The sequence below is a fragment of the Typha angustifolia genome, chromosome 14 (genome assembly GCF_048772165.1).
Source record: "Typha angustifolia cultivar Huaian chromosome 14, ASM4877216v1, whole genome shotgun sequence".
Classification (NCBI taxonomy): Eukaryota; Viridiplantae; Streptophyta; class Magnoliopsida; order Poales; family Typhaceae; genus Typha; species Typha angustifolia.
The window spans coordinates 9,029,620-9,045,846 of NC_133252.1; the positions used below are offsets into that span (position 1 = coordinate 9,029,620).

General features: G+C 39.5%; 1 protein-coding gene across 2 annotated transcripts; it reads right to left on the reverse strand.

Moving 5' to 3' along the window:
* Window positions 1–9,009: 9,009 nt before the first annotated feature.
* Window positions 9,010–11,542, reverse strand: LOC140776760 (probable WRKY transcription factor 47). 2 transcript variants are annotated; one of them, XM_073120604.1, is made up of 6 exons: window positions 11,166–11,542; window positions 10,916–11,059; window positions 10,643–10,825; window positions 10,429–10,542; window positions 9,582–9,723; window positions 9,249–9,438 (listed from the first exon to the last, which is right to left on the reverse strand). In XM_073120604.1, exons 1-6 carry the CDS (start codon window positions 11,403–11,405, stop codon window positions 9,398–9,400), a joined length of 864 nt encoding a protein of 287 aa, XP_072976705.1. In that variant the 5' UTR covers window positions 11,406–11,542; the 3' UTR covers window positions 9,249–9,397. The 2 variants fall into 2 exon arrangements, with proteins under 2 accessions (XP_072976704.1, XP_072976705.1); XM_073120603.1 differs by having other exon boundaries at window positions 9,010–9,723; window positions 11,166–11,538.
* Window positions 11,543–16,227: the final 4,685 nt, after the last annotated feature.

Below are 16,227 nucleotides of genomic sequence, written 5' to 3' on the forward strand. Positions count from 1 at the left end.
ATTGCAGTTGCGCGTGAACAAGGGACAAAGGCTAAGGCCTCCGTGGAAGAGAAATAGGGGAGCTGATGCCACTGCCAGTAGTTGGCTATAACTCTCGTTATCTGAGCAGTTACAATGATGTACCTAAGATTGGGGGTGCTCCTGGTGCTCTCGTGTGAGAGGGTAATTTCACGCTAGTCATGCACACGATCCCTGCGTATCGCGGGCTGGTGAGACGTCGCATCTTAATTCCTTGATAATGGGATCAACTGCTAATGCAACAGGTCAAAAAATCTAAGAGTGATATGGTGGATAGAAATGGGAAAGATGAGGGGATGGTACTTTCGGCAAAGAAGGTTTAGGTCTTTCTCACCTCTGAGATGGTAAATATGGAGGTTGATCAAGCATCTTTAGTATTTGCATTTACGGTCATTGAGGAGAGATCTCCTACCCCTCCTCAAGCTTGGAACCCTTTGTCCTTAGGCAGAAGGTGATCGACATGGTTTCCTCGTAGTATTATCCCTATTGTAGTCAGTATGTCCTCTATGCTAGGCATGACTAAGATTGCAAGTGTGCTTGGTGCATCTACTTCCCACCCTTACCAATGAATCAGGTAAGCCCTTCCCTAAGGCACTTGGTTCAGGTTGGAGCCTTCTCCATTTCAGTGGCTTGTCCTCGCAAATCTACTCTCACTGACCACTAAGATTATAGCCTCCTTGCCGGAAACTGTTCTACCTGGAGCCTCTTAGAATGCTACCTCCTCTCCTTCAGTCCCTTTCTCCTAAGATTGAGCGAAGATTGTCTTTAGATAACCATGAACAAGATTGCCCTACGATACTTCTTAAGATGCCTGAGCCTTGTGCCACTGAAGTGGAACCTTCCTCTCCTTTGCTTGATGATCATAATGACCTAAGTGCTAATGTTTAGGCTGCCTTAGCTAGCCTGGTTATATCCTCGTCTTCCCCTTTTGACGAGGCTCCTATTGATGACTCGAAGGATGAATGGGAGGAGGGAGAGATGGATGTGTCTAATTCTCGGGAAAAACCTGCGGTCAGGAGTGGTCTGACGACGACTCTCTTGAATTGGCCAAAAAGGTTTTCTGAAAAAAGAAAATCTAAAAGAAAGGTTCAGAATCTTAGAGCAAAATCATAGTACTGCTTAAAGAGCAACCCGAGGCCAAAGGCCCACCTACCGATATTTAGCTGTGTCAATGATAGTTTCAAACTGTAGGGGTCTCACCAAGCAGGATACGATGAACAGCTGCAAATAGCTAAGTACAACATACAAACGTTTTTTATTCTTTCTTTTGGAAACGCTACAAAAGCAATGCCTCTGTGTTTGCAGGTTTGGCAGTCAATAGAGGACGAATGCTACCTCTAGCAAGTTCTTGTTAGGAGGTATTCTGCTCTGTTGGAAGGAAATACAGGTCAAGGTAACACCTTTCCATTCTTACTACCAAGCGCTTTAAGATACTATTATCATGAGAGGTATGCCTCCTCGGTTATCTCCTACGTTTATATGCTCGTAGACAATATGGGAAGATTTGGGTAGGTTAGTTGACATCAATGCTCTTTATTGCTTGATTGGTGGTTTCATTTTGTTTGCTGTAAACCCTTTTTTTCAATCTTAAGTGTGGAAATTTCAGTGTGATTCCAACACTTGGTTGGTGAACTCTCTTAGGAAGGGTTGCCAGTTATCTAAAGGTTGTGTATTGCTTCAAAATTAGAATTTTTCTTTAACAACTTCGTTAGAAAAGACTTCCTTCTAATGCCAAACTCCATTAACTCTCTTTAGCTCCTAATCTATCTCGTGCTAAGAGGAGAAATCTAATGACTATCTCCTATTTGGGTGTCGGAGAGTGATTGAGTTTTAGGATATGCTTAAACGACATACAAGGACTAGGTTGCGCTATTGCTCCTCTTGGCAAGATAGAGATTGGAGAAAGGAAGGTGAAGCTCTGCCTACCAATGCTACTGGGATGATTAAAAGCCAAGTTGCCTTGGATATGTTGTGCTAATAGCTCAATGGTTGAAGGAAGCGGAAGTAAAACATTCACCCCCCAAATATTACCAAAGGAATAGTAATAACCAAACCAAGCAAGTATGGGAAAAACTCTAATATAGTGCTAATAGTGATGAAATAGCAATAAATAACTTATAATCACTTCTTAGACACCCTAATGCAAGTAATCACAAAATAAAAGCAGTAGAACAATAGAGAGAGAGAGAAGAGACAAGATTTACGTAATTCAACGATGTGCCTACATCCACGGGAGAAACAATCTTCTTCATTATGCAAATCTCTAAATTACAAAGAGTTTAGCAACTATAATCTCTCTCAATATAATGGTGGCTAGCTTTCTTATTATTCCTCAAAAACATGAAAGCCTTAAAAAACCCATTTCGGTATTTATAGGGTTGGTTCAAGTTGGAATTTTCTAGGGGGTGTTTGAACGCTCGCAAAGCACATTCGAACGCACCTGGGAAAATATCGCAAAACCTAGACCAGCGTTCGAATGCTTGCATCATAGTTTGCTCTTGGGTTGATATTTGCATTCGAATGCGTGTGGGCTATTCGAACGCCTGCATCAACACTCTCTGTTCAGAAACCGCATTCAAATGCCCTAAGAGCCCATTCGAACGCATTGGCACAAGTTGCTAAAAACTAAATTTGAGCCAAATTTTAATAATTCTTCACCTTGGCAAAAAACTCATGACTTCAGCAAATTACTCTTCACCACCGCAAAGTGACTTAAGCTTTCAAAAGTGTCCTGCCTATAAATTTGCGTCCTAAGACATCAAAATCAACCTTGGTCAATAATGAGTGACATTGATCAAATCCAAATAATGTTGGAATTTGATTTTGGTCACTATTTTCGTCAACATATTTGCAGGATTATATGTAGTACCAATCTTGCAAAGTGATATCCTTTTCTTCCAAAAAATTTCTCACAAAATAGATATGGACAACGATGTGCTTCATCCTAGTGTGATGAACAAGATTCTTTGCCAAACAAATTGTGCTTTGGCTATTACAATGTACCTCTACCTGCTCTTGGTATACACCCAAGTCATTCGTCAAGCCGATCAACCAAATTGCCTCCTTTATAGCCTCCGTCACTATTATATACTCAGCCTCTATGGTAGATAGAGCAACTGTTGACTGTAAAATAGACCTCCAACACACTGGCCCTCTAATAAGTGTGAAAACAAATCCTATAGTAGATTTGCGTTTGTCCAAATCACTTGCATAGTTCGAATCCACATATCCAGTAAGATGTAGACCAAGTCTATCATCTTTCACAAATTTCAATCTAATTCTCGAAGTACCATAAATGTATCTCAAAATCCACTTCACCGCCATTGTTCTTTTCCTGGAGCATGCAAATCTACTAACAATGCTAATGGCTTGTGAAATATCTAATTTCGTTCACACCATTGCATACATCAGGCTTCCAACTGCGCTTGCATATGATACCTTAGATATAAAATCTCTCTCGGCATTTGTCCTTGGTGACATAGCTATACTAAGTGTGAAATGAGGTGCCAACAGTATACTCACTAATTTTATTTTGTTGTTAACACCAAACCGTTGTAATACCTTCTTCAAATACTACTATTGTATCAAGCATACTGTTCCCCTTTTTTTGTCTCTTTTTATTTCCATGCCGAGTATCTTCTTAGCTTCTCCTAGATCTTTTATTTCAATTTTTTTAAACAATTCAATTTATCAATCTCCACCTTACTCTTAGATGCTATTAACATATCATCTACATATAATAGCAAATAGATAAAAGATCTATCTTGAAGCTTTCTAAAATAGACACAATGGTTATAATGGCTTCCTTGTACTTTGCCTTCGTATAAATTGATCAAAATGTTTATACCATTGCCTTGGAGACTGGTTCAGGCTATATAAGGATTTTTTTTCAATTTATAAACCAAATTCTCTTTTCCACCAACTTTGAATTCTTCTAGCTTGGTCATATAAATGTCCTCCTCCAAATTACCATGTAAGAAGGTAGTTTTCACATCCATCTGAATTAGCTCTAGATCAAATTGAGCTACCAAAGCTAATAAAATTTGAATAGAGGAATATTTCACCACCCGAAAAAATATTTCATTATAATCAATTCCCTCATTTTGTGCATATTCTTTTGCCACCGATCTATCTTTGAATCTAACTCCCCCTTCTGATTGACGATCTTCTTTCTTGGCATATATCCATTTGCGTCTAATTGCTTTCTTCCCTTTATGGAGCTCCACCAAATCTCAAGTCATATTCTTATCAAGAGCCTTCATTTCATCATTCATTATCACTTTCTAATTTGCCCTTTCTAGTGTTCCTCATGGCATCTTTGAAGGTTGTAGGAAAGTCTTTATCAATCACCAGAAGTGCATAGGCCATCATATCAGATTAGCATATCGGTCTTCTAATTTCTATCCTTAGCCTTCTAATTGCTATAGAGTCTTGCTCATCTATTTCTAGCTGCAAAGTGTCATCCTCTTGCAAATTTGATTCTTCTTTTTCATTTGCCTCTTCTTTATTTGCCTCTTCTGAAGATCTATCTTATAGTGGACTTGAATCTGCCTCAAACTCCACTTGTTGTGGAACATCTCTAGCCTTGTATCGGGCTATCTAACTATTGGCTCTACTTCAGCATAGATGATTTATCAAATATAATATCCCTATTGATAATTAATTTCCTTAATTCTGACCTCCAAACTCGAAATCCCTTCACACCAGTGCTAAAGCCCAAGAAGATGCCCTTCTTAGCTCTAGGATCCAACTTGTTCTTCCTAATATGGTGATATATAGGATAACAAAAAGATATGTAAAGACTTGTAATCTAAAATGGATTTGCCAGATCATACCTCCAATGGGCTCTTCCATTGTTCGTAGATAAGGTAGTATTGGATAACTTACAGCCTCGGTCCAAAACTCCTTGCTCAAGCTAGTATTGGATAAATGCACCGTACCTTCTCTAGTAAGGTACGCTTTAGACGCTCGACCATGACAGTTTGCTAAGGTGTTTCTCTAATAGTGAAGTGTCGTTCAATTCCTTCTATCTTGCATAACTTCATAAAAGAATTCGAAGTACTCTCCACTGTTATCTGATTTGAGCTTATTGATCTTCTTGCTAGTTTGATTTTCAATAATCCTTTTTTAATTCTAAAATATTTTAAGCACTTGATGCATATATTGCATGGTGTACACCCAAAACCTTCTAAAATAGTCATCTATAAATATCACAAATCAATGCTTTCTACCTAAGGAAGCCTTCCGAGTAGGTCCCTAAACATCTGTATGTATAGTCCACGATTCCCTTGGTTCAATGCACTCTAGTAGCAAACTTAACTCTTGTTTGCTTGCCTAAAATACAGTGTTTGTAAAATTCAAATTTTGAGACTATTTAGACTCTTTAATAGTCCTTGACTTGATAAGCCTCGCAATGCTTTCTCTCCTAGATGCCCCAACCTCATGTACCATAATTTGGTAGTGTTAGCCCCACTGACTAAGTTACTTGAAGTCGTCGTAACACTTCAAATATCTATAGAACCTTGCAAGAAGTAAATTTTTTTTTCTTTTTATACCCTTCATCAAACTAATGCTCCCAAAGAAACCTTCAATGTTCCACCTCTCAAAGTAATTGTGAAATTCTTTGATCCAAAACACTAAGAGAAATGAGGTTCTTTTTCAATTCCAGTATGTACCGGACTTCAGTTAGCTCTTTCACGAACTCATCATATAGCTTTAGGTGATGGTACCAATGCCTTCAGCTCTATATGGGCTATCATTACCCATGAATACATCTCCACCCGAGATTTTAGCAAAGGTGGAAAACCAATTCCGATTGGGACACATATGGTATGTGCAATCAAAATCTAATATCCACTCATTCGATGTCATAAGCAAAAGCCGTGCCTATCAAGACATTCTCTTAATCCTCATCATCTGAATGTGCCACTTTTGCCTTTTAAGGTTTTTTATTCTTGTTTTTCAATATGGGACAATCTTTCTTCCAATGCCCTTTATTCCGATAATAAGAGCATTGATTTTTTGCAATCATTTTTCTATTAGAAGATGCACCCTTGACTTTGAGAAAGATTTACCTCTCTTTATGAATTTCTTATTCTCCAATCTATCCCTTACCATCAAAGCATCTGATGATAACTCATAAGTAGCCTATTTGTCCAATTTCATATACTTATTGTTAATAAGTGCATTTGCAATATCATCATAATATATAGAGTCCTTTCCATATAGCAAGATGGTAGTGAGATGGTCATAGATATCCGACAATGAATTCAAATCTTGTATTGAAATCTGACAAACTTCTTCAAATAGAGCCGGTTCTTAATGCTCTTGGTCATGAATTTGTCTTTCAGTTTCTTCCATAAGTTCTTCGCTAAATTTTTTTTTATTACAAAATACTTTTGATCATTTACTAGAAAAAGTCGAATGGTGCTACATGCTTGCCAGTTCATCTCCCATTCTTTTTCCAATACTTTTTCAGGCTTCTCTTCTAAGGTGATGTCCAATTCTTATTGCAATGAGATGTCCATAACTTCACATCACCACATTCCAAAATTATTTGTCCATCAAACTTCTCTACTTTAAATTTTGCATTTGAGACCATTTTCCCCGATTTGGATGATTCTACCATTTTAGCAAAATTTCCCAAATCCACACTATTCCCAAATCCAAAAGCCTAAGTTCAAAACCTTAAACTTTGATACTAATTTATTATGCTAATAGCCTAATAAGTGAAGAAAGCGGAAGCAAAACTTTCACCTCCAAATGTTACCAAAGGAATAGTAATGGCCAAATCAAGTAAGTATGAAGAAAACTCTAATATGATGCTAATAGTGATAGAATAACAATAAACAACTTCTAATAACTCCTTAGACACCCTAATGTAACTAATCATAAAATAGAAATAATATAGACAATAGAGAGAGAGGAGAGAGAAGATTTATGTGGTTCGATAATATACCTACATCTACAAGCAAAGCAATCTTCTTCACTATGCAAAACTCTCAATTACAAAGAGTTTAGTAACTCTAATATCTCTCAATACAATAATGGCTAGCCCTCTTGTTCTTCTCTAAAAATATGAAAGTCCTAAAAAACTCACTTCAGTATTTATAAGGCTTGTTTAAGTTGAAATTTTCCGTAGGGTGTTTGAACCCCTGCAAGACGCGTTCGGACGCACCATGGAAAATACTATAGAACCCAGACTGGCGTTCGAATGCCAATGCCCCATTTGAATGCCTACATCATAGTTTGCTCTCGGGTTGATATTTGCGTTCGAACGTTATAGTCCGTTCGAATGCCTAGATCAACACTTTCTAATTGCAAAGCACATTTAAACACCCATAGGGCCCATTCAAACTCACTGACATAACTTGTTGAAAATTGTTGAAATCTGAATTTGAGACAAATTTCAATAAGGTATGTGTGGCAGCTATGAGGAAAAAGGTATGAGCTGCTCTTTTAAGGCAAAAGTTCATCCTCTTAGGTGATTCTTTACAAAATTTTGGCTCTAGCTGTGGCAGACTACTAGAACCTTAGGTCTCCCTCAAAAGGCCTGAGGCAATGTCAATTCAATTGCAGTTGGTAAGCCCTCTCAACTGGGTTTGTGAAGGTCAACATGGATAGAGCCATCTTGCATCAAGCAACTAAAGCAGAGATGAGATTCAGCATTCGTAACCTAGATGGATGACCCGTTCTAATAGGGGCCTTGTTCTTCTTTGTGTTGAATCTTCTGCATTCAAAAGCAAAGGCTTTCAAGTTTGCTTTGGTTGAGATCAAAGCCTTAATCTGTCTAACACCTACTTGGAGTCTGTTTTTGATATGCTAATCAATCTGTTGGGTAACGAAACTATACGGTGATACTGTTTGACCCTAAATAAAGCTAGATCAAGGGCGTCGGGGCCTTGGGTTCAGTGCCCAAAGGCTAATAGAGAAATTCATTTTGGACCCTATGTTTTATTCAATTACTTTAAGCTTTATTGCCTAGTCTTTTTGATATGATGCATCAGGGAGTTGTAACTAGTTAGGCCTAAAGCCTAGTCTTTTGATATGATGCATCAGGATGTTGGTTTAAGTCGGTTGGACCTAAGCTAAGATTAGCTAGGTCGACCAAGCTCCGAAGCTACTATATAACATATGATGCGCCCCTAATCTGAACTATCTTAGATTATTGAATAATTTCTAAGATTGACTTCATCTTTCTTATTCGACTACCTCCAAGCTTTTGCTAACCTAGCCACCACCTAGGGTCGACTGTTGCTGCCTACCTCTTCATCTGGTTGCACCCTTTTGACTCTAAGAAATGACCCATACTTCTTCTCTATCACTTTCTCTACTGACTACAACCACCCATCATCACCATCGCCCACCTTTCCATTTTTTCCTACCCTAGTCCGATCACTACCACTACTTGGCCTCCTTTACACGATCCATTCCAATAGATTAGTTCATCCATCCTAAATCTATTAGAACCTAAAGCCATACTTCCATCTAATCATTGTGTCTCAAGAATGTCTTAACCTTGGCGATCCACAATAAACCTAGCTTTAACCTTGGAAATTAGAATCTAGATCCATGGATAGATTTGAACTCACACCAATTGTGATAGTCAGAAGATAGCTTCGGTTCACTAAATGGAGGACATCGTAACATAGGGCAAAGGTAGAAGAAGGGAAAGTCATGATTTGAGGGGGTGTCCGCCACTCCTCGATAGCCGGCAATCCCGACATCCTCTCTCTTTTATCTTTCATTCTTCTTTTGCTCTCTCTCTCTCTCTCTCTCTCTCTCTCTATATATATATATATATATATATATGAGGGAGGCCAACCTCGTCATTGATTGATTGGCTTACCTAGGACAGGAGCAGGGTTGTCACAGTTTGGGTTGACTCGGTCCTGACTTCTATTTTAGATATACTGCCTCTGGATACACCAAGGGTTACCTTAAACTTCACTGAAGTATCTTTGTGCTTTTTTGTGGTAATATAATTACCTGTTTACCAAATATAAATAGCAATAATTTTATGATTCGTATACAACATATCCTTTTCTTTCTGTCTCCCAAGCGAAGCATACTCTGCATGGATTCTAGGTCTGCAAATGAATGAAAGGCAAAAACAAACTTTTTCTGGGCATGTATGCTACCTCTCAAGCTCTCATTCAGTAGCTAATTAGTAGAAAAGGTGGTGCAAGAGTGTGGAAACTGTGGAGATCCAGCCACTGCCTTAGGTACAGTGATACAACCACTGCTCCCTCCATCAGTACCAGTGCTAATTCGCGGAACTCCCGTAACCGATGATATCGCGGCAGCCAAGGCTGCAGTGAACTTAGGATCGGCCGCAATGGCTGCGCTCACCGTCTCGAACACTGCCTTCTGCTGCGGTTCAAGTTGTACCGTTGGTGCATGCGGCACAGGGACCGACACCTGCAGAGGGTGGCTCTGGGACCGAGTTAGATCGAGAGTGACGGTCGGGAACGGAGAAGAGGCCGATAAAGTGGCCATGGTTGAGGAAGCGTAGGGGAATGGGAGGGTGAGGTTGGAAGAGGTCATGAGAGAGTTCTCCTTACTGGTGGTGGAACCGGACAGGAGCATGGCGGCTGCGGCGGAGGTAGTGTTGGCCATGGTGGCGGCGGTGGGAGGGAGGGCGTGGTTGTGGTTGCCCTCATAGGTGGTGATGAGGATAGTATTGTCTTGAGCACATCTCTGTACCTGTTGCACTCCAGATCAAAAGCAGTGTCAAGATAGAGAAAGAAGAGCGTATATAATTCACATGAAAGGACTACAAACGAAGGTAGGCAGAGAGTCACTATCTTTGCAATGCATATCAGTATATCATCCACATGAAGTTGGCTATTTTTCTCTCTTTATAGTTACAAATTAATATAAGTTATTTGAAGTTTGTAGCCATCTATTTCAAACTATTCTGGAATTATTTCAATGAATCATTTTACAGCATATCTTCCAAATCTAATAACAGTAAATCTCAGTAAGAAGGAAAATATCTGAAAGAGTCTGAAGATCGACTTAAGATTTGTTCTAGCCAAAGATTTGGAACAATCTAGTGTTATTTTTTTTATTCTAAGACAGTCTGGACAGCCGTAGCTAAGTCTCAAAATAAGCTGAAAAGGAAAGCAAATTCAAGAAGCTTGATATATAGTTCAAACAAAAGCTAACTTCATATCAAAACCCCCCAAATCCACATCGACTCAAAAGTTTGATTGAAGCACAATTTTATGCTTAAATTTTTGCTCATTTCAGATATGGCACTTTATAATTAATCTATAGATCTAATCAAGGGACTAATAGGTATCTATATATTTTAGCTTGAATGTTTACGACAACTTGATTTTATTAGACATACGTATTACTTTAAAATCTGAAAATTATTTTTGGTGCAAGAATAGCAAAATTTACCTGCTTCCTAACCGGGCATCCGATGGCCATGGTGCATCGATAGTAAGCTCGAGGGCAAGGATTACCCTTCGCCAATTTCTGGCCATACTTTCTCCATTGACATCCATCAAGGATCTACAACCATATATATATATATATCACTAGATTTACCTCTTAAACTAATTAAAATCTTATGTATATACATAAGGCTACTAACAAATAATAAATTATGTACCAATTGAGCATCAGATCGAGCTCTAACAGAAACTCTAGCCTTCCTACATGGGATTTCCTCATGTGGCATCGAGTTCATGGGCTCTCTTTGCTTCTCCACCAGTACTGGATTACTAGGTTCCATGTACTTCTGAACTGATACTGCCACCCTATTAGTATTCGATCCATCACCTGGGTCTTCCTTCTGTGCATTAACAAACTTTTTTTTTTTTAACAAAATAGAAAGAGGTAAAATAATTAGGTTATTGACAGTATAAAGGAAAAAAGATTTAACCTGTACTTGTTGTTGTTGCATGGCAAGGAGAAGCTGGTTATATAGAGTGTTGTAGTTCCTCGTGAGCAGATCAAGTTTGCTCCTCAATCTCCTATTCTCATCTCCCAGTCGGTTGAGCTCTCCTTGGAGTGTTACAAGAGGTGTCTATATATCACAACTTGATAAGTTAACGCAGGCTCATGCACATCTACATGCACTTGTAGTATAGATATACATATAGATAGATAGATAGATAGATATGTAAACTCACCTCGTTCTCTTCTGTATTCGTTGTGCAAAGATCTAACCCCATCTCCAAACCACGAACTTTAAGGATGGTGGCATCCACTCGTTTACAGTCCTGATGACTGCTGAGTACATCGCTCGTGGTGGCAGCGGCAGCGGCCGCGGAGAAGAAATCGAGCTCCTTGATGTTGCGTCTCGGGCCGATGTCGCCGTCGATGGCATGGCGATCGTCGACTAGGAACTCGGCGGCGTGCGGCGGTATCATTAGTTTCCTTAGTTGGGGTATCTCTCTATAGATCTCTAGGTCTAGTGAGAAGAGAAGAGAAGAGAAGAGAAGAGAAGGGAAGTTGTGAAGAAGGAGAGAGAGAGAGAGAGAGAGAGAGAGAGAGAGAGAGAGAGAGGGGAATATGGAATGGGGGTGTGAGTAATAATACCAAAATTATATAATAGAAAATAGAGATTTTAAAGAAAGGGCAAAGTAGTAAACACTTTTTCTTTTGAGAAAGGGCTAAAGTAGTAAACTTCTTTTTTTTCGGATCATTTAAGCTAAAGTAGTAAACTGACTGGTAGGAGTCTTCGCGAGTAATTGAAGTGACGAAGGATCCTCTACCTCTCGGAATGGAAGAAACTACTACCTTCAGGACCTCGGCACTCGGCAGTCTCTTCACACATGCTGAGGATGCGGTCCAGTTGGTTACGGTGGGATCGCGCCCACCGAATCCCATCGAGACGTCGGTAGATGATGACACGTCATCAATGAGTGGGGCCTGAGGCAGGGATTTGCTGCAGCTGACGTAGGATTACTACCACGTCATAGGGTGCTTTAGAACTTGAGCTGTTGAAGTTTCGTCAGGTGATTCAAAATTAAAAATAATAAGTAAATTAAACTAATTTGACACGACTCAATCCACTAATGTGGTTAGATTATAACAATTGATCACAGTTCTAACACATTATTTTGAAAGTGATTAGTAACAATCCACCCACCTACCTGACTCATGTCAAGCTCGGGCTGCATGCAAGTCTGGCTTAGTTAACTAACGCGATTCCATATGATAAGTGCATAAAAATAGCTTTATAAATATAGCTTAATTCTTAAATGATAATTATCTTTTTGGATGTTTAAATAGTTTCTCTAATTCATATTTCACTTTATAAAATACTAGAATGAAGCTTAGAGAACTTATAGTCTACATGTGCGAGAATTGAAAAAAAATCAAAATTTACGGACAATAAATACATCAAAAATCAAAAGAAAACATGTTGGATGCACCAAATTCATATTACTACCCCGCACGAGATTCAACGCCAAACACCGAATCTGGCTGATAAAGCCAACGAGCACCAACTAGGTTGGGAACTGCATGGAGTGAGAGTTCGAGACTGGATGTGAAGACAAAAGAGGTGATAGCCGCCGTGCTATGGGGAATCTGGAAACAGCGCAACAAGGTGGCTTTTGGAGGGGCTATTGAGTCGGGAACGGTAGCCCGTAGGGCTCTGCGTCTAGCTGATGAATATGGAGTAGTCGCAAAATGCCTAACTAGCCCTAGCTTGAGAGTGCAGGTAAAGTGGAAACCGTCAGCCCCCGGTTGGCTTAAGCACAACACCGACGGAGTAGTCTCGCCTGGATGCTATCAAGCTGGGGCGGGCACCGTGGTTAGGTTGACCGATGGTGAGTTAGTGGTTTTAGCCTAGGAGCCTACTCCAAACAAGTCTCCCCTCAGCTCCGAAGTGTGCAGGCTGAGGTTGGGGCTCCAGTTGACCAAGAGCACTGATGGTTGATTCCTAATGGTGGAGATGGACCCGTTGCTATTGGTGCAAATCCTAAGACATGAGGTCACCTGCCCGTGGAGGATAAAGTCCATACTAAATGAATGCTTTAGCCTTATTAAGGACTTTGAGGAGGTGCGGTTTAGCCATGTTTTTAGAGAGGGCAGTTGGGTGGCGGGCTGGGCCGGCACCCAAGGGATGAAGAGTGTCCTAGGGCCTACAATGGTGCTCCCCCGAGAACTCTATAACCACCTTTTTGACAATTCGGCTTATACTTTGAGTCGGAGTGCGTAATCCAAGCTGAGCTCAGCTTCTTCCTCCTAAAAAAAAGGAAAAAAAAAGGAGCACCCTCCGAATACTGCCATATCATGTTGCACCTCGATTTTGTACGATGTCTTGCAAACGATATGAAATATTTCATAGAAAATACAGATGCATGCGAAGCATTCGGTTGCACCAAGTTCCTATAACCCTCCATGCATCAAATCACGCAACAGTATTTTTAATAATTTTCTATAAATAGAGGGGTAGAGCCATTGAAAAGACATAACAACACTTAAAAAATTCCAAAAAAGAGAGAAATAGAGAGAAGGGAAAATAAAAGGAGAGAAAAAAATATATCAAAATGAGAGAAGGAAGCTAGTAGCTAATCATACTAGCGTGGTTAGGGGATGCATTATCTTTATTTAGGTTATTTTCAATTTTATTTTTAATCTTGTAATTCTAAAATACTTAAATAATTTTAATTTATTCTATGCCATAATTTATATATTCTAATAATTATGTAGTTGAGATTTATATAATTATGTCTAGATAAGTTAGTCTTTATTTAATAATTTGATCTATGTTGCATTGTCGCCTCCGGGTACATCGTTGACTTCAGACTAGACTAAATAAAATTAGCTACATGCTTCGTAAGTGATAAAAAAAACTAATAAAATTGCTTTAGATTTTATTTTATATTATAATTCTAAATCATTCAAGTTAGGAGTATGAGATGTGAAACCTCTAAATTGAGTTATAAAGGTCAAATTTAAAAACAAACAAATCTAAATAGTCTAAGAGAGCACCGATGTCTGTCCAACATCTCTTCCCAATTTATCTTACTTGCTTATTATTATTTTTTAACTTTCTATAACAATAATAATCTATTTGGTATTCTTTATATCCTTTCAGCGTATTCTTCATGATATCTCTCTATATATTTGACAACCCAATTTTGTACTACAAGCGATCGTTGTACTTATAGGGATTGTTTTAGCAGTCATCATTAGGCTCGTACTCAGGCTCAAGGTCATGCTTATGGGTTCCTAGCTGGTTCATGTGAGATGGTCAAGCTTAATTGAAAAAAATTCAGCATGCCTCGATATATGTGCACTTTATCTCTCCATTCCAATAACCCAAACCTTTACCTTGGGGCTAAAAATATTTTTTGGCCTAAGAGCACTACCATGGGTTGCATGAGCGCTAGTGGCGGCTGGGTTAGGTAGTGAGCCACCAGCAGTCGACGTCCAAGTGGTCCCCTCGGTGATGGAAAGCGAGCAGTGGCGAAAACCAAAAATTAAGCTTAAGCTCAGTTTGCTGCAATGACAGCCATGATGCATCATTGGCAAGTCTATCGGCCCCTGATGGCTACGGTTGGTGGGCACGGCCCTAGTGTAGTGGAGCAAAGGCGGCGGAGAGGTCGGTGGAAGCCACCCCAACATTGCTTAGCACGAGACATATCACCGGGAGCATGGCCATCGGGTTCGGCTATGCAATTATTGCTAACTACTTTGGTGGCCTCCATTGGAAGGCAGTCAAGTCAGGGAATCTAACCATGTCCATTAGTGGCAGCGAAAGGCCCAAAGTGATGACTACAAAATATGGGTTCACTATAATGTGGAAGGCTATTGATAGTGGCTTTCTGGCCAATGCTGGCGCGAATGGTGGCCATGGATCGAGTGTGGGTAGTCCATGAAGTTGGTTGTGGTAGTAGCTTGGATAGAGAGGGCCTAGATCACCACCGGTGGAAAACTAGGGTTTTAGTCTTTATTTTTCACTGCGATTAGGAAAGATGGATTGAGAATAGTGGCTAGTGGTACTCCAGCATCACGATTACGGTAGGATGGGTCTGCAAGGGTGGAGAGAGCTCCACTATGGTTGAAGGAGCTGTGGTTGCGGGGATTTGGGGTAGACTTCTTCTCCCTCATGGTTTGGACTTTCTTATTGTAAGGAGGCTAGTTTTGCCATGGTTGTCAGTGTTGATGGTGCGGGGCAAGGGGAGGGGAAGGGAATCTATAGAAGTGTAAGAGACTCCTCCACGGCTGGAGGTGGTGCTTTGGCTGTAGTTTAAGGCGGCTCTTCTCTTCCCTCGCGAGTTGAAGATAATGACCTTGGGAGGGTTGGTTCCATCGTGGCTGGTCGTGCTAGTAGTGCAAGGGGGTGGTGTCGAGCTAGGATAGCTATTGTCATGGCTTGGAGAGCCTTTTTGATCTTCTCAATGCTCTCCATGGCTCTCTTCTTGTTTTTGTGTATTACCGTTGCCCACATGTCGGCGATGGTGGTTGATGATATTGGTGGCACTGAAGAAGTTTCCACAGGAATGGAGATGAGTTATTAGTCCTCCATGGCAGTGATCTCTCTTGGTTTAGCTTTGGATCACGTGTTCACCATTGTTTAACAAATGTCGACTCTAATACCACTGTTATAATCTAGATCTACATCGATCTAAATATAAGATAACTATGAGATGTTTATATGTGGTAGCCTCACAAATTGCAAATCTAATGACTTTAGTTTAACTAAAGTTTGCACGCTTTGAATGGAAATAGAGTTAGAATCTACTCTGACAAAGATAAGGATGATCTAACTGCTACAATAAAGAATTAATATAAATAATCAAACTAGTTAAACTCAATAATCATTCTACGCATGATAATTAACCCATAATTACTCATATTTATGAAAATAGTGTCCTAGCAGATCGAATCCATATACAGATTATCCGTTTTAATTCAAAATTAAAGACTAAGCAAATTATACTAACTCGACTCGACTCGATTCAACTGACTCAACCTACGTGGTTGGATTATAACATATTTACATTTTTTATCCACTAAAATAATGCTCAATATCAAATTATAACTTGGAAATAATAAATCAGAGTCAAATTACAGTATACCCCTTATGATTTCACTCAATTTTATCTTACCCTTATATTTTAAGCTTAAGCACTTAACCCTTAGACTTTATGTGATCTATACTAAATTACAGTTGCTATATATTTAATTCAGAACTTAATGGTACAAATATTAAAATAAATATGGTTTATTGAC

Excerpts from the sequence above, each read along its gene's own strand:
- LOC140776760 (XM_073120603.1), bottom strand. The coding sequence starts at position 11,405 with ATGATACCGCCGCACGCCGCCGAGTTCCTAGTCGACGATCGCCATGCC. Across the intron at positions 11,060-11,165 it reads CGAATACAGAAGAGAACGAG|ACACCTCTTGTAACACTCCA; the intron begins GTGAGTTTACAT and ends TGTGATATATAG. Across the intron at positions 10,543-10,642 it reads CTCGATCTGATGCTCAATTG|ATCCTTGATGGATGTCAATG; the intron begins GTACATAATTTA and ends ATATGGTTGTAG.